General features: G+C 42.4%; 1 protein-coding gene across 3 annotated transcripts in view; it reads left to right on the top strand.

Moving 5' to 3' along the window:
- The window catches only part of HIVEP1 (HIVEP zinc finger 1), a 122,227-nt gene that overhangs the window by 70,374 nt on the left and 24,202 nt on the right, over window positions 1-27,651 (top strand). For 2 of the 3 annotated variants that reach the window (XM_076330541.1, XM_076330542.1), the window contains 2 exons: window positions 1,072-1,125; window positions 21,632-27,588. In XM_076330541.1, coding sequence (XP_076186656.1) covers window positions 1,072-1,125; window positions 21,632-27,588 — 6,011 coding nt within the window. The remainder of the gene's footprint in view (window positions 1-1,071; window positions 1,126-21,631; window positions 27,589-27,651) is intronic. The other variant, XM_076330543.1, reaches the window with a different exon arrangement.

A 27,651-nucleotide genomic window follows, 5' to 3' on the forward strand; every position in this document is an offset into this window, starting at 1 on the left:
TGGTATTTCCCAAGTTGTACCAGTACAGTTGGAGGAGTTTAGGGTGAATCCAGTTATGTTCTATTCTTTCAATTTAATTTTATAAAAATTGCCTCCCCCCCCCCCCCCCCAAAAAAAAAAAGGAAGGGGGGGGGGGAGGGGCAGGAGAAAAGCTTTCACAGGTATTTTGGAAAATGAATAGTTATATCTGAAAACCACGTTCCAAGCTCAGATCTTGGTTGGTCAGGCAATAGTTCAATGTGGAGCTCAGCCTCTCCCAGTGCCGCTGCTTCTTATCAACACAACCTCTTATCCTGAAGCCACTCAGAGGACTGTTTGCTACCAAAAAGAAACTGGTCTCAAGTTTTTATTCATTCCAGTTGCCCCTTTTCTTGTTTCTTGCTCTGCACATGCAAACGCATGCATCTGCAGAACGAGGTCCCCGTGTTGGGGGGGTGAGGGACGCAATTCCCTTCCCAACTCCAGTGTGTTTTGGGGCAGCAGGCAGTCTGCTACAAACAGGGCGAGAGTAAAGACTCGAGGCCTCCTCTTGTTCCTGCTGCAAGTGTATGAATTTCAGGTAGTTTCACAGAGGAATAGGCACAGGGCTACTGCTCACCTCCCGCTACTCCCATGTGACAGTATTGGCTCTGTTGCTTCACGTAGCAAATCCTGTTTGCTCTTTGCATCACCATGTTTAATGCCACATTGTCTTGTTCTAACAGCATTTTTCAAAAATGTATTAAAATACTCTGTAATGCACCATAATACCTATTCCAAAGAGTCCCTGACTGCATAAATTATTATAGATGGTACGAAACTATGGTGGGATTAGCTGTTGACTGCAGATCCAATGCCAGTGCTTTTCTTTCTGCAGTTTCATGTAATTTAACATGTCAATAGTCTTGCTGGTAAAACATAATAAAATTTTCTATGGCCATGTTACTCATAATGTACTGCATATTTACTTGTGAATGGTATCGTTCCTAAATATAAACAGATTGCTCAAGACAGATTTCAGTAAATGACTTTCTGAAATCTTGTTTTTTTTATATATATATATTTTTTAATAATGACTTCTCTTTCTTGCAGACAAAATTGAAGAAGCACAAAAACAACTTAATGGAACAGAAGACCAACAGAGAGGTAATAAACGAACCCAAAAAATGAAATAGAAGAAAAACACATTGCCATTCTAGAGGCTGATCCAAAGCCTTCCTGCATCAGTGAAGACTCCACTGGGCTGGGCACTGGATGAGGCCTCAGGCATGTCGATCTGCAGATCAGGGGCTGTGATCTGTAACGCCCCAATTTTGCTGAGACACAAATGCTTTGTTTTAACCACTTGAGTAGCTGCGTTGACCTTGATGAGACTGCTGAAGCTGTAGCATTAGGGGTGTGCACAAGTTACTGACTACAGCCTGTGCTAACTGTTTGGTTCATTATATGATTTACCTAATCATTAATAACCACATTTGGTTTATGACAAGCAATATGTGATGATTTCTAACAGATGCTGAAGGGGGATTGATCATCACAGGTTATTTTAAGAAACAGATGACCTGTGACAGATTCAATCTGTGTGTTAGAGCTTAGAAAGCTGGTGGAAAGTCATTGCATTTCAAGGCTGGCTGACTGCAGTGGTACCTGTTTGGTTGTGTGATAAAGCTCATCTGCACACCCGCAGAGGAGCCCAGAGAGACATTGTTGGGGGGAGCCCATCACGGGAGAGCCATGAAAGGTCCATGTCCACAAGCCCAGAGGAGCACAGGGGCAGGTGGAAACCCAAATTAAGGACCCAGAGGAAGGGAGGCCCTGTCCAGTCCCCCCTTAGGGCTGTTCCAGCAGAGCCTCAGTGTCCAGGCATGAAACCCATCACCATGAGCAGCTCTCTGGGTTGCTTTTTGGACTAAGGGCATTGCTAGCTGGGGGTGTGGGAAATGTTGGGGGATGCAGGGGAAGAGCTTTTGGGGATTGCACAGGACTTATTATGGGATGCCTAGGGGAGGAACTAAAGGTGGGAAAAGGGAGGGATTTAGGTGATATGGGGAGGAAGAAATGTGGGAAATAGAGGGATAACAGAATAAAAGGGTCTGTTTGCATGTTAGCAGGGGCTGGCTAGGATGCTTGTCTGGCAGTGCCCTGCTCCTGACCAGCACAGTCTGCCCTGTCTCCTCATTAAACTCCACCTTCAACTGTTTTCCAGCGAGGGACTCTTTAGTCCCTGTGTGTATGGGGGTCTGTGGTGCAGCAACTGGAATGGTGCAGGTGTGTGGGTGAGCGCATGGTTGTTAGCAAGGATCAAGCTGGACGAGACAGCAAGTAGGTGAAGTGGGCTGGAGGCCAGGATGGGTTTGGAGGTCTCTGAAGGTCATCTCTGGGTGTGGGAGCGGCTGCGTGTCTGTAGGGGTGAGAGCACGTGTCTGTGGGGCAGCTGTTGCGACCAGGGGAGTCCTGGACGGCTCTGCGTGTGGGTGTGCTCGCCTGCCTGCCTGCAGCCTCTGGGGCCGGGGGGGGGGGGGGGTCTGCCTGCCTGCAGCCTTGAGGGCTCATATGTCCAGGTGACAGCAACTGAGGAGACTGGGATCCAGGGGCGGCTGCTGGGCAGACTGAGTGTCTGAGCCCAGCTGCTGAAGGGGTCCACCTTGGACATACAGATACATTCCCATTAATGGACTTCCATCCTGCTCAGCCGGAGCGGGGAGCAGGATGAGGCCGTTTAGGGTTGGTGAGAGTGCTCTGAGTGTCTGTCTGGGATCTGTGTGTCCAGCCATATATATGGATATATATATGTATGTATGTGGTGTATATGTGTGCTCTGTGTGCGTGTGCCTATTGGAAAAAACATGTTGAGCCTCGCTACTGGTTGGACCTGGGGGCATGGAGCGACAGCAGCCTCGCCTCTCTCGGGCTGCCGGATTCAGCCTGAGATATTTTCCTCTAACAGTACCACGTGTCAGTGCTTTGTCTTGTTCTGGGTAGGCATTCACTTCTTGTGTCAGTGAGCGGTCCTGGCCTGTGACGCATCTGTGAACACCGTTGTAAATTGTTGATGCTCTGTCCTGGAAACAAAGTTTATTATCTTTTGAAACAAGGAACTTCAAAACTTTTTGAAGATTAGAGAGCATAAGAGATACCCGAGCAGGGTATCTCAGCAGGGTCCATCTGGCTCAGCATTCTGCCTTCAACGGAGGCAGTAGGACGTACTGTTTAAGGATAGCACATAAGCCTGGCCACTTTCTGCAGTCCATTCCCCTCATGCTGTCCACAGACAATGGATTAGGTGTGTCTGCCTCATCCCCTTAGTATCTAGACATTTTTGGACCTGTTATCCATGAATCCTTTTGATTAAATGCTGTCTGCATCCAGCATAGTCTGGCAGCAAACTGCAGAAGTTCACTACCAATCACATTAAAAAGTACATTATTTTACCTTTTTTCTCAATTTCCAACTGGTATCAACAGGTGTCGCTCGGTTCAAGCATTGTGCGATTTGTTAAATAGCAGTTAAACATTCACTTTATCCACTGCCTTCGTGATTTTATGAACCTCGTCCATGTCCTTTCTTTTCTCCAAACTCCTGACTGGTTTAGTTTTTCAAGGGAAGGTTTGGTACAAACTGTCTCGTGTGAGCGCCAGAACTGTGATGTTGCTCCACGTATTTGTAAAAGGTGGAAGAGAAAAAAAAAAAAGTGGCTAGATGGTAATAGCAGTCCTTCAAACATTTACAAAGACTTTTCAACAAACTAGACCTTCTACTAAATAGTTTGGATGTATTTTTGTTTAGTGGATCGTAGATAAGTGGTATTGTCATCCAAACGTAAAAAACTTGGCGTGTAAAGTATTGCTGTCTGCTCTTGTTGCTGTTGGCCTTGCAGAATTAATATTGGTCTGGATTATTTTTTGTGATGGATATGTTCAAACTAAAGATGAGCTAACCTCTGCTTTCAGGCGTTTGTTCTCACATGTGGCCCAGTAAAACCTTTGCACAAAGGAAGACAACTTCTCTAGTGTAAACTTAACAGTGTACTCTGAAAAGGATGGGGTTGCAAAGATTTACGTGATGGTAGCACTCAGCTTTCAGCATCTCAGAAGTCAAAGAGATCATTGCTTAATTTTTGACTCCTAATCTAAATTCATATGGCTGGCAATTGAAAAATAAATTTTTACATAGAAAATTGATACAGAAATAGCTGAGATAATAAGGCTACTCTTTTCAAATGAAAAATGTCCTCTGCCATTTTTTCTTTTAGTTTCTTAAATGTCTGAATAAATAGATTTCTTGGTAATATGAAGTAAACGAAATTATTTGAAGTTTTAGAGTCTGAAGGCCACTGAAAAAAGAAAATATGTGTTTTGAGCTAAACAAGTAAACAAAAATGTGCACATATTCACATAAGTTACTTTAAATCACAATCCAGCGTATACAGATTCACGTGAAGTATGGCTATGTGTTTTTTTCTTCTTTGTTCATTTATATTGTCTTTCAGTTCATCTAGATCACTTTAGATTTGTTTATTTCCAATCTGAAAGGAATATGGAATGTAATTTTGTGGATTTTTCATAAGTTCACTACTGCTCTGTCAGTATCAGAGCTGTCAGTGGCATGGCGTATTTGCAGGGAGGAATTTTTTGTAAGTTTAATCATGCTGGTTTTCTGCTGACTAGCATTGTGCACTGATCAGTCATAACTTTGTACATGTCTGGGATTTAAGTTAAATTTAATTGACTACAAAAAGATATGTATTTAACACCTCATTTTGCCATTAGCTGTAGTAATCCAATTAAGTGCAAATTGGAATAGGTCTCTATTAAGTGGAGGTGGAGACAGTAAATGAGCAGACGTAGTTTTCAAGTTTGCGGACTTTGGTTATTTAGTACAAAGTTGCAACTGGAAGACCTAGTTTTTTATTGTTTGCAGTGATAGTCCACAAATATATTCAGGTTACGGATATTCACATGGCCTGCCACTTGAGACCAGAAACGTGTTCGTTAGGGGCCATGCTCACCTTCCCGCTCAGTGAGTATGTAAGGTGGATAATTCTTGTGTCATTTCATTTTCTCTCAGCTGCCCAATTGCTGCTATGAATTTTCAGTAGGAGAAGCTGTGCTTCTCTTTAGCTTTGATGATATCCAGCTCCCAAGGCTGTTTTACACCCTGGGTGTACCCCTGCTTTGGGGTTGGATTTCATCTTCTGACACACGTACAGGGTTTCATTAGTGTGACAAAGGAGGTCTTGCTCCCAGCGAGTGCTCCACCTGGTGTTCTTTAAAACCTGGAAGGGATGGTGAGCTTGAACTACAGAAAATTTCTCCTTGAGAAGGCAGTGAAAGCTTTCTCTGATGTGGGACCCAGTGGGTATCATGGGCTGGAAGGCAGTCAGCCAAATCTGACTGCTTTGTCTTTGATCTACCCCTGGCCATCCTCCTAAGAAAGCCATCCCAAGAAAGTCTCTCTGTCTTCTCCCTTCCAGACTGGTAAAGTCAAGTCCTCTCAGATCCTTGTGATTACCACAGAGGCTTCTGATTTGGTCATCCCCAGAACCAGTTCAGCCACTGAAGGCCAATATGAAGCGCTGTAAGCATTTGTTTTCTTCTTTACCTGTTGCAGCAGTTCTCTGCCTTATCACAGCCATCTGGGTCCTAGGTACATCAGCTCCACCAACACTGTCATTGTATTCTTTAGGACTAGTGGAACTAACTTGGCTACCTCCGTACTTGGGACCAGCGATGCTAAGACTGCCGCCTAAATCTCTATCTCGGCTTCTGAAACTGTTCAGGGAACTAAAGTTGGTGACAAACTCCAGCAACACCAGGAATTGCCATAAAGTGGATGGCAGATCCCCAAAAGAACCATCTCATGGCCTGATGTATACTCTGCATTGCCCACTGACCTGGGGTCTATGTGGCTGTTAGGAGTACTATTCTGGACTCAACTACATCAGTTCAGATAACTGCTTCTTGCCATGTCACAGCCAAAATGATCAATGATAAATGGTTAGATCAGATGGAAGATGGATTTCCTCATCCTACTTCTCAGTCATGGCAATTGCTGTGTCCTCAGAGTATAAGGTGGTCTGCAATGGTCTGGGGACACGCGTGTGTTCCTCAGCCTCGCTGCAGTTTAGACTTGCAGACTGTCATAGTTGTTTGCAGGTATGAATTCATCCCTCTGAATAAGCTGCTGTTCTTGTTTGAATTTCTACTCAAGTTTTTGACTTTCTGCAGTGTCGTGGTTTAACCCCAGCTGGCAACTAAGCCCCACACAGCTGCTTGGTCATTCTCCCGCAGTGGGATGGGGGAGAGAATCGGAAGGCTAAAAGTAAGAAAACATGTAGGTTGAGATAAAGACCGTTTAATAGGTAAAGCAAAAGCCGTGCACACAAGCAAAGCAAAACAAGGAGCTCATTCACTACTCCCCACTGGCAGGCAGGTGTTCAGCCATCTCCAGGAAAGCAGGGCTCCATCACGCGTAACAGTTGCTTGAGAAGACAAACGCCATCACTCTGAACGTCCCCCCCTCCCTTCTTCTTCCCCCAGCTTTATATGCTGAGCATGACGTCATATGGTATGGAATACCCCTTTGGTCAGTTGGGGTCAGCTGTCCCAGCCATGTCCCCTCCCAGCTTCTTGTGCACCCCCAGCCTACTCGCTGGTGGGGTGGGGTGAGAAGCAGAAAAGGCCTTGACGCTGTGTAAGCACTGCTCAGCAGTAACTAAAACATCCCTGGATTATCAACACTGTTTTCAGCACAAATCCAAAACATAGCCCCATACCAGCTACTGTGAAGAAAATTAACTCTATCCCAGCCAAAACCAGCACATGCAGGAGGGGGGGAGATGGGTAGGCTGTCTGTACCTATTTCTTCAGTAGGTAAAATTTTAAACAGTTTACTGATTGTTGCTGCAACCTGTATGCGATATAACAAATCCATCCTGAACTCAGACTTCCAGTCCCTCTAATGGCACTCAGGCATCTGCCAGTCTCCTCTCCTGATCTCTTCCCAAGACTGGCAGGTATCTTTCTGTCTAGCTTCAAGGAGAAGCCTGTTTTCAACCTATCTTATTAGGGGTCAGAGGCTTTGTATTATCCTGCTGCCTCAAAAATTGCAGCTGACTTTACTCAGACAAAGCATGGGAAGATTTACCTGTTGTACACCACCTTTCCTTCAAGGTCTACGCTCCATAGCATGGACCAGGATCCATGTTCTGGTGGCTCTCTTTGTTACAGCACTCCTGGTCTCACCCCCAGAAAAGATGATGTCGTAAATAGCAGAAAGGAATAAGCTGTCAGTTAAGTTTCAGTTCAATGTGTTTTGTTGGTCCCCTCCAGTTTATCAATTCTCATAGAGTGAGTACTCCTTTTGGAGTACCCACTTGAGCTGAAGGGATCAGGTTTGTCCTTAAACTGTGCTAAGGTCTATTTAACATCTATTGGAGTCTGTCATTTGCCTATCAACCAAGTTGCTATACTTTCTCACTCCATCATTTTCACATTCCTTAAAGAGCGTTTTCAGTTTCTTGCCTGCTGCTGGAGATGCTGCATATGGAATTTGAAGACTATGCTATGTATTCTTCTGCATCCTCCATTTCAGATCCTCAGCATAGCTGTTCACTTCTTGGTCTGTGAAGGTGGGTTTCTAGGTTGCTCTCACCTCTTCCAGAAGTCCAAGCTGTTGTAACAGATCTATCTTGATGATAGAGTTCCCTTTCAGAGGTACCTCAAGTTTCTCTGTAAGACAGTATCAGAATTTCACTCAGATCAGTTCTCTTCCCAGAGTCTCATGCTTCGATATTAGTAGTGCCCTCTTCATTTGCGTCCTTAGATACAGAAACATTGTTGGCAATGTTTTGTCTGACTTGATCAGTGGTTGTTTAAATGGCAGCAGGCTCTGTCAGTATTTGCTGAGAAACCACCAAGACAGAACCATTCAAAGCCCTGGTTTGGATTCCAGTAGGGCCCAAGCAACTTCTGGGGTGCTGTTGAAAAATACCTTTATTTCCAGCCTCTGTCATGGGGCTACTTAAAGCCTCCGTCTGCACTTTCAGCGGGTGCTAATCTGTCTCTGAAGCCTTAAGGTTGACACGGCATTTGGTGGAGTGGCTCTATAGTCACTGTTTGCATGCAGGACTGAGACTCTCCGTTCGCTGGTGTATGTCCACGTATAACCATGTGGAACCACCCATTGTGTGAATGTACATTTGAGCTATTGTGGAAATAGCGTAAAGAAAGGAGAGATTATGTTCCAGCAGCAAATATTCTCTGAGATGTACAATCCACATGCACATATGTTCCCTTCCCACACTTGCAGTCCCTTCAAAATAGTGCATTGGCATGGAGGAGAGGCAACTGAAATTAAATGTCCTTTACCTTGGTTGCCCATCTGCTGGGTTTTTTTACCGGAATATTAGTTTTCTAGTAAATTGAATGGCACTGAGATTTAGGTGAGGAAGTTTGTCATTGTAAGTGGAAATATGAGACTTCAGTTCAAAAACATAGGTTCTGCCACAGATTCATGGCAGACATACTTTGTGTCTTCTGAGTCCTTCCAAACCCTCCCTACCTACCTCATCATCCCTCTTGTTAAATGAATGCACGTTATTGACAGAATTATAGAGGGAGTTTCAAATACATTTTTATAAATATACCAGCATTCTCCCTGGATAAACAAAACATTGCAGATGTCTTACCTTAAAGATTGATGCCCTTTTTATGTTGCCATGTCCCAGGTTACAGATGACTCTCACCGGCCCACCATCTGGCCTCAAAGGAGCGGCCAGGTCCCTTCCCTCCTCTCCCCTCCCCGCAGGCCCTCCCGATCCCGCTGCCTGCCGCTGCACCTCTCCCTGCCAAAAAGCAAGTGGGAGCCCTGCGTGCTAGTGATCTACCCTGCTCCCTAGGCTGTCAGCTGTGGTCAATACTGTATTCTTTCGTCCCAATGTTCAAGGGAGATAGGAAATTGAATGAGAAGGGGAGAGATCAAACAAAAACCTGGAAATGTGGTACTAAACTATTTAAGCATTTTGATTTACCAGCTTAGAGTGACCTCATCCTCCACAGATGTTTTCCTGAATTTCTCCTGTAGGTTTGCAAGCAGGTGAGCTTTCTGGATTCTTTGCTGCGGTGGTACCCACGTACTATCATTAGTCCAAAACATTTTCTTTCCATTTTGTATTTGTAGGAAACTGTGCCTTATTTTTGGGGCAAGACATGTAACCAAGATCCAAAGTTCCATTTGATTCTTTTCATCTTTCCATCCTTATCTTCAGCAACCATATGGGCTAGAAATACAGTCGCTTTAAATGGAAGTATATAATCTTCAAAAGTTGCAAGTTACAGTAATGTCCAGGTTGCTACTTAACGCTGGTGAGAGGATTAGCTTGCCTTTTTATTTTTCTGTTGACATACACCAGAGCTACCTACCTTTTACTTTCCAAATGTTCAAAACTACAAGCTAGCCATGATATTTCATGCAGTTTGGTTGTGCATTTTCTTGATGTCTGATTTCATAAAGTGTTTGTATCTACATTAAAATATGTCAATACATGCATCTGAGAGGTAGTTTATTTAAATTGTTCTGTGTACATCAAACTATAAGGCTTTAAATCAAGACTGAATTATCTTCCTAAAATATTTACAGCAGCTTAGCCAGCCATGATTGCCTTAATGCAGGAACTATTCGTGTCTGTAGCTCATGTCATGCAAGATCTCACATTTTCATGAAGTCCCATTTATTCTTAAAATCTCTGGTGTTTTCACATTGAGGGAACATTGCATGCTGCTAATACAACAATGACGACTTGAAAGGTTCTTTCTGTCTTCAGGCACGTTCAATGCAGGGTTTTGTGCCCACAAAGGACAGTGAGAAAAGTCTTCTGACTTCTGTGAGAGCAGGAATAGTCTCTGATATCATTTAACCTCATTTTTCACTGCTTTCATCTTCAATAGTTAAGTACATTTTAATGTCCTCATTTTACCAGGGAGGGCAAACTGATAAAAATGGAGATGTTTACATGTTCTTTGCTCTGAAAAACAATGTTAGAATATGGGCTTAACCCAGGGAAGTGCTCTGGCTCCTGTAAACCTCCTGGGTTGTGAGTCAATGTCTGTATCTGTTATTTCTATTTTAATTTTCTTTGGTTAGTACATTTAGTTTAGACTACTAGCAGCTGAAATCTGCTCGGTAAATCCACTGCTAGTGCTAGACACAGCAAGAACTGGTATTGTTTTGACAGGCAGACAAACAGATTTACAGTTTTAAATTGAACATTTCATCCTTTGGAGCTATTATGAGAACTTGGTTAAAGCATTAACAGGATGTTAAGGTAATAGTATTTTGACTTTTTCTGACAAGTATAGCAAATTTTTTGAGTGACAGTTCAGCAAAAGAGATTCCAACCTGCAAGTATCACTTTCAAAGGGACATTATGCAAATTAACTTTGTAAAACAATTGTTGAAAAAGCATCTTCCTGATAGTGAATGGAAAGTGGCTATTCCAAATCACGGTACAGTGCGTTGTTAAATCAGTGGCTATGTTTTCAGACGCAGTAACATTTTGAGCTTGACCCTGCTTTAATGAATAGAAGGATTTCTTGCAAGTTTCTAAAATCTGAGGCCAGAACAAGCTTATTTTTGTGGTGGGAGGATGCTGAGCTAACAAACTAGCTAATTCAAGAGGCATACCTACGCGCATGTAGTAAATGCAATAGGTTGCTAATTTTAGCTGATGAGAGCTGGGAGCAAGCCAGTTGTGGAAATGCAAGATTTTTCACTAGTTAGCTTCCTTGTAGTCTGCCTTGCATATGAGTAATGAGTGTTTTTTTCATACTTTCCAGATACTCCTTTAGCTCCTTTTAGTTGTTTATTTCCTTTAGCCTCCTTCTGAAGGGAAAATATAGTATATAAATGGATGGTGAGTTAGGTACAGTGTACCACTCTCTGGTAGTTATATGCTACTGGCTGACCTGGATGGAGTCTTCCATAGGAGTCTCCTAAAAAGGTGCACGGGTGTACGTGTGAGAGGGAGAAAAGAGAGACTGTGCACATCTGTGGAAAAGGACAAGCGAGGCTGGGGAAAGGAAAGAGCTCCAAGTAGCTCAGAGGTCTCACTGAGGACCTCCCACTGATGCTGAAACAAACCTACCCAGGGGGAGATCACCCTTCCCACCTCTAGCATGCCAGACCGAGCTTCCACAGTTAGGACATTCCTCGTATCTGTATTTCCATCATATCAACTTCTCCTGCTTTTGTCATGTTCACAGCGCCATTTAGTTCTCAAGAAAGACCTGCTGTGTAACTTTCCCTGCTCGCTTTGCCAGAGCTCCTATTCCTTTCTCTGTTTTTAAATAGTATGGTTGTTGGGTCTGAGCTCTTTGCTGCTCTTCACTTCTCTTCAGTTGCTACAGGCAGTTTGATTGCTCCGTTTGATCCCTGCTCTTCAAATGGAAGATTGTATTAAAGAAATGCTGAGAATATGGCTAAGGAGCTTGTTCTGTTTGAACATCCTTATGTGCAAAGAGAGTTTAGTTAACATCTTGTTCCTTTCATTTCTGTTTTTTCCCCTCAGACGCATGTTTGGGGATTTTATATTCAGTATCTCATCTGACCAGGTAGCAGTTGCTCATTGGTGATAACGCTTAAACTGGTTGCTGTTTCATGAGCCGTTCTATAATTCTGTTTTAATGGCCCTTCTTCTTCTGTGTGTTAGGGGTAGAAGTTGTTCTAATGATTTATTAGCCAAATACTAACTTTCCAGTAATAACTGATAATCCTTCACTCACAAACAGATAATTTAGTCGTGAAACTGTTCACAACATTGCCTGACGTTCTAGGAAGTTTTCCGGATGTCCCTGAGATATTTTAGTTAATTTCTGGCAATGTACTTTCTCTAAACTGGTTATATTTAAGCAGCTTTATTCTTACACGGATAACTGGGTGGAACTGGTTTCTGATTAGGCTTTGACAGGGAGCTTGTTAATTTGCCTTTGGGGAGGCATCCCGTCTTTTTTCATGTCTTTGGAGTGCCCAGTGAGGAAGAACTTCTCAGGCTAGGATTGCTGGTGATGTTTGCTATCATAACGTTGTCTCTCCACCCGCTCATAGTCAATGTCCTTTATCTTAGCAGCACTTAAGCGGTGATTACTTTTCTTAGTTCATCTAATCTGTGTAGATTAGGAATACAGAGTTGTTAAATGGCTGTAATCCAGAGCCAGTACATAAACTCCATAGGGCTGCTTAATATAGTAAATATTTTTACTTTTTTTCAGCATGTTTAAAATACTGTAGTATATGCCCTTGCTGAATGTTCATATGTTGACATTTTGTGTGAGTAGTTAGGTGTTAACCATAGGTTGTGTGGTCGGCGTTTGCTGTTCCTGCGTTGCCTTTCCTCTGCCTTTCAATGAAGTGCTCAAGTCCTGTGAAACTTTACAGTGGTTCAGCCTCTGCTGGTTTCTTACACACATAATGGTGGGAAGTCTCGATCAGTATCAAATGTCATGTTTCATTGAATGTGTTTCATGCTGGGCAGGAAATTAACTCTTTTTGGGGAAAAAAAAAATCCATTTCACTTTGGTCAGAGATTTTCAGATGTGCTGAAATGTTGCATTTGATTCCTGTTCACGTAGGGATGTTGGCATTTCTCTGCTGCGGCTCTAGTGCTGCCTCAGTGGTCAGATGTTTATTGCTGTTTGATCTTCGTGGTCTCCCTCATCAAACACGCCGTTTTTATGGCTAAAAATCTGCTGGTCGTTACTTTCTTCACTCAAGCCAAGAAGCTAAATGCACAAAATGAGACCAAACTCTTATAAAGAAGGTCTTTCTTGGTCTCGTTAGCGTAGGGTAGTTATGTCCTTACACCCCATCAGAAGTCTCACCATCAGGGTTGTCTAGATGTGAGTAGCCATGACTTGAAAAGATGCTGTCAGAAAGACAGCCCCAGACTGCAACTTGTCATTTACTCTTTACCTATCCCAAGGCCAAACAAGAGTTGGCAGGCTCTCACATCTGGGATGAAACTGTATCACAAGGGAGCTGCCTGATAAGTCCAAGCTGTGTGCCTCGGGGCGAAGGTGTCTCACTTACCTTATGCTAAAATGTTATTGCACAATTTGTAAAGCTAATCCTCTCTGCCCTCGCTAATGGTGCCACGGTATTTCATCTAGTGCGTGAGGAGTAGCCCAGAGTGCGCCTTTCTCTGTGACTGCACCTTTAAACCTATCATTTGCTTTATTTCACTTACTAGGTTGTATATATTGATTCTCGGGGAAGAAACTTTTATGTTTTGAATTAATGAGTGCAATATTTCTGTATCCATTTACCCTAGCTTCGGTCAGTCCAGAAAGTTATTCTGCCCTTTCAGCTTTAGTGTATCTTTACAACTCAAACACTGGTGAGAGAGGTGCTGAGACGTGGGGTCTGAGTAGCCTCTTCCTCAGCCCCACACCAGCTCTTGTCTCTCTCAAGCTGGTCTGAAATATAGGCAGGCCTATTATTTCAGGAAAATGTTGCTCAAAGACAAGAAATACTTCTTCCTTTTCCCAGTGTTACCTTCAAAATGACAATTGACTCCTGGTAATATAAAATTAGTGGAAACAGTAGATTGTGTAGTTTAAACATTACGTTTTGTACTAAACTTGATTAAACAATGTTTGCCTGTTCTTAACTATTGCTTACTTTTGGTAGCCAACAATATGGGTGTTTCTTGGAACATAGTTATTTGAAAACCTATAAATTGCATACAAATAGACTTAGATAGAAGGCAATGCCAGCCACATCTGTAGTTATGCTAAAGCAGCCGGTGGAACAAACTGAATTTTTTTAGATTGCATTGCTTTTGTTGAGGTGCCTGTTAGTTTTGCCATCAGTGAGATGAAGTGTGCACAGAATTTACTGATGTGATTTGTTTGATGGTGGAAGTTGGGAACTGGAAAAGGAATTAAGCAACAAGAAAAACTGAAAAGCAGGATTCCTGGGGGATGCTATTCCCCACGTAGGCAGAGAGTGTATCATTGGTATGTATTCTGATCCAGATGACTTACTAAGATGAAGACCTTGTAGAAGCATGCAAACAGTATATTGGGTATAAACGTGAGCAAAAGTGCTTTGCAGACCTTCAGCTTAATGTATTCCAATCTCATAACAATAGAAATTGATGAAAAGTGTGATAAAATGACTATGATAAAATGGTTTCTATTATAAAGTGACTAGATTTGGGGACAAGGGGAGAGCAGTGGATGTAATTTTTTACCTTGACTTTAACAAGGCTTTTGACACTGTCTCCCACTATATTCTTGTGTCCAAGTTAGGGTGTTAAGGTCTGGATAGGTGGACAACCAGAGGCATAATGAGTCTGGTTTCAACAGGTACAAATGCAAAGCCCTGCACCCGGGCAGGAGGAGCCCCTGCAGTAAGACTGGCTGGGGACTGACTGACCGGGGAGCAGCTCTGCAGAAAGGCCCTGGGGTTGTGGTGGGCAGCGAGCTGGGCAGGAGCCAGCAGCACGCCTGGCAGCAGGGGAGGCCACAGCGTCCTGGGCTGTATGAACAGGAGTGCGGCCAGGAGATCAAGGGAAGGGATTATCTTCCCCTACTCAGCAATCCTTAGACCACACTTAGATACTGTATCCAGTTTTGGGCCCCCCAGTGCAGGAGGAACATGAAAAACCTGGAGTGAGTTCAGCACTGGGGCACCACAACCATCAGGGCTGGAGCACTGTTCCTGTGAGGAGAAGCTGAAGGATCGAGGCTCATTCAGCCTTGAGAAGAGGTGGGTTTGGGGGGGGAGTATCATGAAGGCAGAGTCAGACTCTTGAGAGTGGAGCATGGTGGGAGGACGAGAGGCGATAGGTGTAAGTTGAAACGAGAGAGGCGTGAACTGGCTTGTTCCCCACGAGAACAGTCAAGCAGTGGAAGACGTTGCTCACAGAGGTTGTGTAGACTCTCTCCTTGGAGGTTTTCAAGACCCTACTGGACAAAGCCCTAAGTACCCTGGTCTGATCCCATAGCTGGCCCTGATTTGAGCAGGAGGTTGGACTAGAGTTTTGCTGAGGTCCCTTCCCACCTGAATTATCTTGTGGTGTAATGAAATACTAATTTTTAAATTTGGGAAACTTACTTAGTAGTAGAGGTACTGGGTATGATTTCTTGGTCTATATATCAACGTACATTTTCTCTACAATTACCTTTAATATATGAACTTGAGATACACTGATTTTATGGGCTTGCCAGGGCGTGATGGTAGACAGCATTAAAATTTAATTTGACTTTAGAAAAACGTATGCTGCCATTGAGGTTAATGGCACTACTCAAATGAGTGCTGGTACCACGTATTAACACAGGTGCATCTTTCCTGGAGCTTGTGTTAGTAGGACTTTTGCTATTTTGGTTAATAATGAGAAATTATGCTAATAAAATAGTCATTCCAGTACGAAAACCTGGTGTGAAACGACCCTTAAAAGAGGATTGGAACCTCTCTTTTGCTGGCAGCCAATACAATACCTTTGATGGGTCACATGTCAACCCAGAGCTTACCGTTATCTGTTAAAAACACCAAGAAAAAAAATCATGTGTTTACAGGCAGTATGAAATCATGAAACCATACTTACCTTATCTTATGGAATCATCCAGTATTTGCTGATATGAACAAAAGGACAGACGTTGGCATAGATGAACACTTGATCCAATCCCTATCAGACTGCGTTAGCCTTTGAATGTCAAAGCTCCCCCCTACTTTTTTAATTAATTAATTAATTAATGTCAAATTGTGCTTTACGTACAAATCAAGTGGTTTTTAAAGGTCCGCTCTGTGTATGTTTGGACTCGTGTTCTGAGCAATAAAAGCTCTTAAGCATAGATTAAGCCTACTGACAGAGGTTTTCAAATATCGCTGCTGACTTGGAGGGCCCCAAGTTCTTTGACTTGCCTCCTGACCTCTGAAACAGGGAGTGACCACCATGTGGCCATCTCGAGAAGTCTGAAGTTAGGCACCTGAAATAAGGCTGTTAAAATTGTTAGTGATTGACTTTTAAATCCTCTCTATTTGTGCTAAAAATTAAGCACGGCGCTTGGGTTAATCTTGTTCAAATCTTCCTGTTGACTTGTTGACTGCGAACATTTTCATAGTTGTATGTGTGGTTTATGTAATCAAGGTTTTTTTGTTTGGGGTTGTTTGTTTTTTTTTTTTTTTTTTTTTTACACTTTGGAAAAACTGTAATTTTAGGAAAAATAGTTATGGCTGTACTTAACATGTAGGAGGCAGTATGAAGCTAAAGAGGTAATTTAATAAAAAAAATAAAGTTTCGTTATTCCCTGCTGCATTTAATGTAAGTTCTGGTGGCCTTACATTTGCTGGCAAGACTTATTTCTTTATCTCGTAATCATGTTCTTTACTTATTTATGGAAACATACCCAGTGGGGTGATCTGTGAGTGCTTTCGATAGTTTTGGTGAAATCAAAATTAAATAGGTATCAGATGTCAGTAAGAATATTTTGAATATCTAAAGACACTGGGAAGCTTAGCTTTAATCAGAATAAGATCCTTAGTAATGGTTTCCCTCTTTTGAAAAGCCTTCCACCTTTGAATCGCTACCATTGTTAGGTGTCAGAGTAACCTTTTAGCTGTACGTTTAAGACATCAATTAGTATTTGAACACTTTCAGAAGAGGCTTGATCTTACTTGCAGTGCCCTGGGAGCGAAGTACAGATTTAGGAACTAAAGTTTATGCACTTGGATTTGAAAATCTGGTCTCTGTATGTAAGCCTACAGTGATTTTTTTAAGTTCTGCAACATAAAGTGAGGACATGAGATGGAAATTGTGCCGTTCATTGGACTATAGGGCCAGGGAGTGGTTGGTTGCTGCGCGTTTCACAGGGTAGCACTGAGGGAGAAGGGAGCTTGGTGCCTTGCTTTGGTTCCCTCTTACTCTCTTCCTTTTTTTTAAGTACAAGCACGTAGCTCTATTAGAAGGGAGAGAAAGAGAGTGGGTGTTATAATAACATGTAGGCTTTGAGACAGGCAGTTCTGAAAGTTACTTAAACAAAACCATTGAGATCATTTTGTCAAGACACTGTCTAGTTCACCAGTGAATGCTACGGAAGAAAAAATCAGATTGCTTATACCTTCCCTTTATTTGCTGCATGAGTTACTCTGCCACATTGCTATCTACACCATCACACTTGTGTTCTTTTGCTCTATTTCCTGTGCAAAGTGCAGCAGAGAAATCACAGGTGAACAAAGTCATGTTTAGAAACATCAGTTTTTCTTGTCATGTTTTGAGTGCAGAATTCATACTGAAGCAAAAGAATTAAACAGAGAGTCCTGATGGCAAAGCAGAACAAAGCCAACCAGGCAAAGCGTGAAGGAGATGCACCGGTGTCCCTGGGATGTGAGAAGTGAGGCGCTGAGCACAATGGCATTGTTACCTCTCTTCTTGGGCTGGGTAACTTAATCCTATTTGTTGTAATACAGCTTATGAAGAAGATACTTTTTAGAAATCTGATTGAGGTGACAGCACTTCTCAACAACACCACTTCACCACCTGAGAAAAAGGGGAATTGCCACCAAATGATGAGAAGGGCTTTATGATTGCAGAAGGAGGTGAGCAGAGCGTGTAGAGTGGCAGGGAGAGAAAGAAAAGCAGATCAACTTAATTTTTTTTTTTTTTTTTCACATGAGGATGTTTTTACGTTCTCTTTGTTCGGTGTCAGCTTCTTGATGTGGGTACACGGCCCTGGCAAGTTACCACGCTCCTGAAAGTTTGTAGCTCTGAAAGGCAGAGGAGTGTTTAGCATTCTGGGACTGATGCTTTCTGCCAGTTTTCTTGTTGCCTCTGGAAATACTGATGCAGTTGATCTTTGTGCAAGCATGTAGCTGTAGATTGACAAACATGGAATGGAATATCTTCAGCATAAACTGGGAATACAAAAAGAAGACTTACACAAAAGGAATGAAAAGCTAAAAGTAAGTGAAACAACGTTGTCAGGGATTCCTTTTTTCCCCAAATATACTGGAAATTTGGTTGTTAGCAAACATGAGGTGAATATTTCCATTAATATTAAGGATATATAAATTACCCAGGAGTAAAGTAGAGCACAGGACATAAACTATTGTTAAGCCTTGTAAAGTCATTGTCAAGAAAGTACATTTTATAAGGTTTTGTAGATAGGTACACTGAAGCAAACCTGCGACTCCATCTCTGGAATCACAAAAGATGTAGAGTCAGAAATAGAAATAAGAAACTAGTTCTCGTGATTTCTGTAGACTGGAATTTTACTGGTATAGAAGCAGCACAATTAGTGGTTGTGAAGACTAAAGCAAATTACTATTTCTGTATGTAATGCAATACATAACTTGCCTCTGTTTATTCTTTTTTATTTCCTTTTCAATTTCCCAGACAATTTGTATGGTTTGGCATGTGTTTGAACAACATTTTAAAAAGTAAAGCAGTAAATAGATTATGGAAAATTCTGATCTTGTATTCATAATGAATTCATATTTTTAATTGCTTGATTGGTAGATTAGAGATACATTTTTACTTTCTTTAAGGCTTTCGTAAGGCACATTACATCTTTCAGCTGTGTTGGTTTCCAGTTCACTAGCATGGTGCAGGTTGAGTGTGCTTGTTCCTCTGCACTATATGGTTGAAAGCCAGGAATATTAGTTACTTAATATTCTGAGGCATCAGGAAGCAGCACGTCATTTGGTTGTTCAATTGCTGCAGTACAAAACACCTTAGTCTTTTTGCGTTCGTTTGTCTGCTTGGATGTTTGCAATTCCTGGTGCTCTTATCTTTCTAGCTCTGTGTAATCTGCCCAGCTCTTCCTGTAGCGCTCCGCTACAAACACCGTCAGTATGATCGGTGTGGAGGCGTGATTGTGACGGGATAAATGCTGCAGTGTGTGCATAAAAGGAACCAAATTACTTACGCTCAATTAATGTGGCCATGCTTCTGAGAGATCACCAAACCATTGCTAAAAGCACCCTTTTATATAATTACCTTGTTATTTTCTCTTTGCTTCATGTAAAATTGTTTTTTGTTGTTAATGAAGAAAATACAGTTGCAGTAGACTATGAATTTTAAAGAAATCACCATTAATATTACTGATGATAACTTAGTAGTGTAAGCCGCTCATTTAATTGTGAAGCAATGGAAAGTACAAAACATCGTGATGGAAGGCAGCTCTGCTTTGAATATGTTAAATCCAGCCTAATACTAATAGGTTTTGGTGATAAAGCAATAAAGGCAAAGTTCATTTAAAGGTTGAGTGAACGATTACTGCAGAAATTTCTTTCTGGATGCACAAGAGGAGCACGAAGTCTCCATACTAGCATTCGGAGCCAGTAGTTCTGACAGGGGATTCTAGCATCCCTTTCATGGGACTGCTGAATGTGACAAAACAGTCTCTAACTCTTCACAGTTAAACTTCCTCTAGTAGGGCTGAGAGAGGAATGGGTCAGTTCTGCAGAACTTCCACATTTGCAATATATTGTGTGTGATGTGTAGTCCTTAATATTTCAGTTTGCAAGGAAATCTCCTGAATATCCATTCACCCTAAATGAATATATGTGTACATTAAGTTGGCATCGAGTTGGAAACGGGATTTTGAGCTTCCAAGTATCTGGCATTAGCACACGTCCCAGTTGGGTTATGCTCTGGCACGGAGAAAACATAACATCTTCTTGCCTTTCTTTTCCTACTGGTCACTTTTCATTCTCTTCTGCTAGACAAGCTTCAGGCGCTGCCTGGATTTCCTTTACATGGAGCAGGAGTTTCACCCTGGATTCATCAGCTCCAGTATCTCGTCAGATGCACACTATGTATTGCCTTTCCTCCCACCGCAGTATAGAAGCCAGCTGGTGTTTTTGCAAGAGGATAGTCTTCGTGCCACTCAGAGGGGGCCATAGGGTTGATGGGTACTGGGAAGCCTAAGTTTTCTCCACTTACCCCCTTGTGAAGTTGACTGTGAGAATTTTGTCCCTTTATACGTTGTCTTAAGGCTTTTCTTTACCTAGAAGTGCACGTAAACCTCTGTTCCTGAGTAACTCTGTGCAGGTAAACATACTACATGGAGTTACTCAGTAGTGCTTCCCAAAGCGTGTATGCAGCTGAACCTTTTCAGAGGCATCAGCCCTCTAGTCACATCAGATTCTTCCTTTGCGTTGAATATTGGCAATCAGACGAATATGGTTTTGGCTAACAGCCTAATTAATGGGTTGTAAAAACTTAAGAAAACGGATTTACATCCATTTAATATTTGGCTTCCTCTGCACTACCAGCGATGGTAGCTGAGGCAGTGGTTATGACTGAGTGTATGTCAGAAAAGAAGTAAAAAAAATGAAATAATTAACTAACAGATTAAATATCACACTGTTGAGGTAAACAAAGGTGTGTAGCATCAGGTATCTATAAAAAAATAAGGTTATAGGTATCAACACTGAAATTCAGTCTATCTATATGTATTTTTTTGTTATAGAGGAAATTGGACTTTGTACAAATATAAGTACTTGCTACAAAATTATTCTGCTGAATAATATTTGTCCTGGTTTTGGCTGGGATAGAGTTAATTTCCTTCCTAGTAGCTGGTACAGTGCTGTGTTTTGGATTTAGGATGAGAACAATGTTGATAACACACCGATGTTTTAGTTGTTGCTAGGTAATGCTTACACTAGTCAAGGACTTTTCAGCTCCCCATGCTCTACCGACTGAGAAGGCTGGAGGTGCACAAGGAGCCGGGAGGGGGCACAGCCAGGACAGCTGACCCAAACTGGCCAAAGGGACATTCCATACCAAGTGACGTCATGCTCAGTACATAAACTGGGGAAAGCTGGCCGGGGGCGGGGCGGGGGTGATGTTGCTCGGGGACTGGTTAAACAACGACAATATTCCAATTCATTTGCTCTTCACTACACCCCTGAAACTCCATGTGCATATCTGCTTAAAATCAGCAACAAGTGTAGCCAGTAATGAAATAATTCAAATTTAGTGTATTTTGTTTCATGATGCACAAATAGAAAATCATTTAAGTGTGACTGATTTTATTCATCTGCAGTAGTTGCTCATCTGAAATGCTATTGAAGTTCAGTAATTGGAGCTCTGAAATACAGTATTTGACAGATGGTGTGGGTGGTTGTGCCATTTCCATGATAAATCTACTTACAAATATAACCGTGAGGAAGTTGTCTTCATTCCTTGACTACTGCAACATATAGATGGAAAAAGTGACAAACAGGACATGAAAACAGATTTGTGTCTTGGTTCTCCATTTTCCTGCTATAATGATTTGAATTTTTAAACAATTGCAAGAGAGAGGTTTCTTTTTTGCTTTATCTGAAAAGGAGTTGCTATAAAAGCTAAAATATTCTTTCAGTAGCCTTTCTTTTCTTACATTTCCTTTGAAGCTTTTCCTGTAGTGAATTACTTTTGTAATGTCTTACAGCATCATTTAGAAAGCATTGCTCTTTTTAGATGAAAACAAAATAGAGCTTCACTAATATACATTTACTGTGAAAAAAAATATTGGAGGCTGGAGAAATGGACAGCCCTGTTGCCCCAGGGCTTCCTGTTGAAACTTAGAGATGATAAAATAGTATAAGGAAAAACATACTGCATTATCCAGTTTTAATATTCTTTTTTATTCTCTTCGTGTTTTAACAGAAATCACCGATGCTGGTACTAGAGGAACCCAAGATACAGTTAAGGGTGTGAAAAGAAAAAAGATTGTGACCGAAAATCACCTAAAAAAAATACCAAAATCGCCTTTGAGAAGCCCCGCCGAAGCCAAGGTTAAGCAAAATGTAGACCCTTCACCCCTAAAAGCTCTTCCGGATGCCTCCGAACATGCCACAGCACAGGATCACCTACCCGTGCAAAATGGAAATCAATGTACCAAACAAAACGGGGGAGCGCTTAGTAGTGAGATAAGTGTTGAAACAACCAAATCTGAGACATCAATGCAGACAAAGCTTTCATTGACGCATCAGTCCTTGGATTTGGGTAAACAGGCAGTGGAGGATACTGATGCGAAACAACTGAACTCACCAGAGAAGAAGTCTCTCTCAAACTCCTCATCAAGTAAAACAAAGACTGACAGTAATGAATGTATTAATTTTGTTGATTGCAGTACATCATCCCCATGTACACGTACTGCATTCGATGTCTTATTAAAAGCTATGGAGCCTGAACTGAACACCTTAGCACAAGAATGCCCCCCTTATGGGATGCAGATAGAGAAACTGAGACCAAATAAAACTGTAAGCACCTCTTCTAGTCTCGCGTCCAATACAATGAGCGTCCAAAATCAGTCTGCTTTGTCACAGCGTGAGTTTGCAGCTGGACCTCACTATTACCCGTGTACGTTAAACAGTGTGCATGTAGCAACAACAACCAAGACTGGACAAGCACAAGGCCAATCAGTTTCTCATTCACAAGACCTTATTACTAAAACCAGTCAACAAAATCACCAGGTTGTTATGTGTCCAAGTTTCACTAGATCGCTGGTGCAACAGCAGAGTCAAGAAAACCCCAAGCTCCAGCAGATATACAGCATAGCAGTAACTTCGTCTGTCGTTCACACCTCATCTTCCACTGTAGCTCAGGTTTTTCCTCAAAACCAGTTAGTAGCTAGTTCGTCTTCACCTTTGTCAATTAGCACATCCAGTTCAACACACTTGTCTATAGGTCCCATGTATAATTCAGCCCAGATAGCATCAGTTGTAAACCATGGTGTAGAGCAAATATGTAACCTCTTGAAAGACCAGAAGCCTAAAAAGCTAGGGAAATACGTCTGTGAGTATTGCAATCGAGCCTGTGCCAAGCCCAGTGTTCTCCAAAAGCACATCCGATCCCATACTGGAGAGCGACCGTATCCTTGTGTGACATGTGGGTTTTCATTTAAAACCAAAAGCAATCTGTACAAGCACAAAAAATCTCATGCACATGCTATCAAACTTGGACTTGTCCTACAACCAGATTCAGGTGGCCTCTTCTTATCTCATGACTCGGACAAAGCACTTAGCATTCATTCAGATGTGGAAGAAAGCGGTGAAAGTGAAGATGAAGGCACTGCTGATGAAAGACAAGATGATCAAGAACTGGAACCTGCACAAATAGTGAAAGTCATTTCGAGTGCAGAAACGTTACGGAAAGGAAGCCCTATTCCATTAAGCAACCCAGATTGTATACCAGGTGACTCTTCATTACACGATACAGAACCTCAAGTGAGGGCAGCTTTACCAAAAGTCGTAGTTCATCCTGTAAATGTTTCTCCGTTAAGGGCCGATAGCCCAAAAGTAACAGAACCAGGACCTGAGCTTGCTGCAGCACAGAGAAAAGGAGATTTTAAAGTGACAACTCTTCAGTCAAATTTAACACATACAGCCTCATTCAAGGAGAATGACATAAAGCAACATCAGAAAGTAGAAATGGGCCTATTAGAGGAACAGCTGGGATCTGCAGTAGGAGCGGTGCATGCTCAGCTCCAGAGACAACAGGCAACCGATGGTTCCCAAGATCAGCAAGGAAAATGTCTTTTGAGCCCTAGAAGTTTGGGTAGTACTGATTCTGGTTATTTCTCTCGTTCTGAAAGTGCCGATCAAACAATGAGCCCACCAGCTCCTTTCGTAAGAGGATTGCTGACCTCTGAGAAAGATCCAAATAAAAACCTGCCCTGTGTGCCGCGAGCAAGTGGTGTGGTAGCATCAGTGGTACAGACTGTTTGTGCCGAAAAAAATCTGATTCTCTCTGGCCAAATGCGACCTCCCATGGCAACAAAAACTCTTGAGGAGCGTATCTCAAAGTTAATTTCTGATAACGAAGCTGTTGTGGATGACAAACAGTTAGATAGTGTGAAACCAAGAAGAACATCTCTTTCAAGAAGAGGAAGCATAGATTCACCAAAATCCTACATATTTAAGGATTCTTTCCAGTTTGATTTAAAGCCCATGGGAAGAAGAACTAGCTCAAGCTCTGATATACCAAAGTCTCCTTTTACACCCACTGAGAAATCAAAGCAAGTTTTTCTTCTTTCTGTACCATCCCTTGACTGTTTACCTATAACACGAAGTAATTCCATGCCTACCACCAGTTACTCAGCAGTACCTCCAAATGTAATACCTCCCTCTCATCCCCTTCGAGGCAGTCAGTCATTTGATGATAAAATTGGCTCTTTATATGATGATGTTTTTGTATCAGGACCTGCTACTCCACTGAACCAAGGTGGACATCCTCGGACCCTTGTTAGACAGACAGCAATAGAAGATTCTTCTACTGGTGAAAGCCAAGTTCTTGGACCAGTGCGATCTATAGAAGAAAGTTATCTGGGGTGTAATTTATCAAATGAATCCTTATTGCAAAGGAGCAAGTCCCTGGCACAGGGATCAAATTTAGAAAAAACGAAGAAGTCCCCTCAGGTGCGAGGAACAATGTTCGAGTGTGAAACTTGCAGAAACAGGTATAGAAAACTGGAAAATTTTGAAAACCACAAGAAATTTTATTGCTCAGAGTTGCATGGACCTAAAACTAAAGCAGCCATCCGAGAACCTGAGCATAAAACTGTTCCAAACAGTACACAACCTCAGATTCTACACTACAGAGTCACTACTTCAACTGGTGTCTGGGAGCAGACACCCCAGATAAGGAAAAGAAGGAAAATGAAAAGTGTTGGCGATGATGATGACCCACAGCAAAATGATACAAGCATACCAGCAAAGAACGCAGAAGGCCAAAGCAAGCCAACAAATTCCTCCAGTCTGTCAAAACACGGTGCGGCGATAACAGTGGTAGGATCACAACAGCCAAGCAGCCTTCTACTTCAGAGTTCACAAATTCAGCTTGTGGCTCGAGGCACAGATCAGACTACTGAGCCAAAGATGGCTCCGCTCATTGAAAAGCAGGCAAGTTCAGCTGTGCAAGAAAAGGTGGAGTTGAAAAGACAAGGGACTGGCATTTCAGTAATACAGCACACCAATTCACTGAGCAGAAATAGCTCATTTGAGAAATCAGAGTCGTTTGAAAGAGTATCACCAGTTTCTTCTCAAGAGCCCAACAAGGTTGCAAAGCACCGCTCTTTGAATACAGTTGTAATCCAAGAGGATAGACATTCTCATCTGAATACTCCCCAGCATCATCAACCCCTGTCGTCAGAAGCACCTAGAGGGGAAGTTCAGGGAAGCCAAATAGTTTCTAATGAGAGAAGTGCACCGCTTCAGCCGTCAAGACTTGTTCGCCAGCATAACATCCAGGTTCCTGAAATACTGGTCACAGAAGAACCAGACAGAGACCAAGAAAACCAGTGCAGTGATCAGGAAAAGACGGAAAGGTTTAATTGGCCACAGCGCAGTGAAACACTGTCAAAATTGCCAACAGAAAAGCTTCCACCGAAGAAGAAAAGAATTCGCTTGGCTGAAATGGAGCATTCGTCTGCTGAATCAAGTGTTGACTCTACACTTTCCAGAAGCCTAAGTCGGGAGAGTAGCTTGTCTCATGCCTCCAGTTTCTCGGCTTCACTCGATAAAGATGAAACTTCGAAGGCTGAGAACCCTTCCAAAGCAGAGCCTGTTAGTAAGTCATCAGAGTTCCTCATGATTCCCACTGGCTCGCACGCACTGGCTTTGCCTGGCCCTCATTACCGGGAAATGAGACGTGCCGCCTCGGAGCAAATCAGCTGCACGCAGCCGTCAATGGAGGTTGTGGACTACAGGAGTAAGTCTTTCGACTGTGGAAGCATGTCTCGGTCAAAACCTGCCTCGCTCGTAGAGATAGCCGCTCCCAAAGTGTCACCTGCAAATGGAGTTACTGGACATGTGCCTCTGCTAGAAAGGAGGAGGGGGCCATTTGTAAGACAAATATCTTTAAATATTGCTCCAGAAAATCATCAGCCTCAAGTTAAATCAACTTCTTCATTTCAGACAGCTCATGCTACGGATGTGCCCACAGTGCCATTGCACAGGCTGCAGACCTCCGGCAAACCTTCGGTGGAGTTTCCTTTAAGTACTCAGCATTCACAGACTCACTCCAAGCCTCACTTGGCAATTCAAAATTGTAACCCTGTTAGCCTGTCTTCGGTTCAGCAGCCTCTAGATCATGTGTTGAATAATCAAGGACAGCCATCCTCGACGCATCAGCCTTCCCAGACATCTACTAAAACATTAGCCCAAGGGGAACAAGTGAGCACATATGTGCTTTCTTGTCATCCTGATGAAAAAAAGGATTGTTTTGCTCCAAAGTATCAGCTTCAAGTTAAAACATTACATATAGGTCAGCCATACTCTTCTAAATTGCTGAAAAATACTTTATCAACTCAGACAGTTCCAAGTCAAGTTGGGGTGGACCAGAATGCATCCTCCTTTGAATTGCAGACTAAACTGTCTGACATCTCTAATCCATACTCTGTACCTCCTCTAAAGCAAATTGTCCCTAATAACTGCAGCAGTCAAATACATCAGATTCCTCCTTTTGTGGTTCCCGTCCGTATTCACAGCAGTATGCCATCCTATGGCTTTGCAACTGTTACACCCCTTCCTCACATTTTAGTGACCCAGGATCAGGCAAATCAATCTGTTTGCAAAACAAATGTTGCGACAGTGCCAACGCTTGAAGGCAAAACTCAGCTGCCAAAATCTCACAAAGATCATCAGAGGACTTTGCCAAATTCGTATGAATTTGAAAATTCACTACCAGAAGGTGGAACCAGAAATTCACCTTTGTCAAGCTCTTTGAATATTATTCAGAAAGTGCCAGTTAGCGGACTCTTCCCTCAACAAGAAGCTACAGCTTCAAGTAAACGAATGCTTTCCCCAGCCAACAGTTTAGATATTGCCATGGAAAAACAGCAAAAACGTGTTAAAGATGAGAGTGGAGCTGCCTGCGTGACAGATGCTAGACCATTGCATTCAATGAACGTTAGATCTCACGACCCTACTAGTAAGCAGAAGAAACCAGTTTTGGTAAGACAGGTTTGCACCACAGAGCCTCTTGAAAATCACCTCTTAGATCCTGATGGTGTTGCACAGCATGAAAAAAGCAGCAAAGCTAGTATTTCAGACCTGCTGTTGCCTGACAGTCATTCATCTGACGCTGGGGTTTCAGAAACCCTAAAGGAGTCGCCAGAATCTGAAGACCTTAAGTCTTCAGCATCGCCAGTGTTTGTAGTTAGAAAACCATCTGAATTGTCCCCGGTGAATAATCAGAGTTCTCTTTTCAAGGCTGTAAGTAGCAGTCAAGAAAGAAGGTCCCCAAGTAACGGTAATGAGAGCAAGCAAATCAATAGCCAGGGTCAAGCAAAGCCTGTAACTACGTTGGCTGCAATGAACGCAGGAGAAATGCAGAGGTTGTCATTTCCAAGCCTCAAGACCTCAACGAGTTTTACCTGGTGTTATCTCCTGAAGAGAAAACCATTGCATCTGCTGCAAAACGATCAGAAAATCTCAGCCTATTCTACCTGGACCATTAGTCCCAACAATCCCAATCCACTTGGTTTGTCGACAAAGGTAGCTCTCTCCCTCCTCAATTCAAAACAAAAAGTTGAAAAACCGCTGTACACTCAAGCAAGAACTACTCATCCCAGATCTGATGTATTGGTCTATTCAAGCAAGTGGAAGAACAGCTTAACCAAGGTACTTAAGCTATGCTTGATGTATACTGATTGTTTACAGAGGATTTGCTTTGGAAATCATGCT

Source organism: Aptenodytes patagonicus, chromosome 2 (assembly GCF_965638725.1).
Source record: "Aptenodytes patagonicus chromosome 2, bAptPat1.pri.cur, whole genome shotgun sequence".
NCBI classification, from domain to species: Eukaryota; Metazoa; Chordata; class Aves; order Sphenisciformes; family Spheniscidae; genus Aptenodytes; species Aptenodytes patagonicus.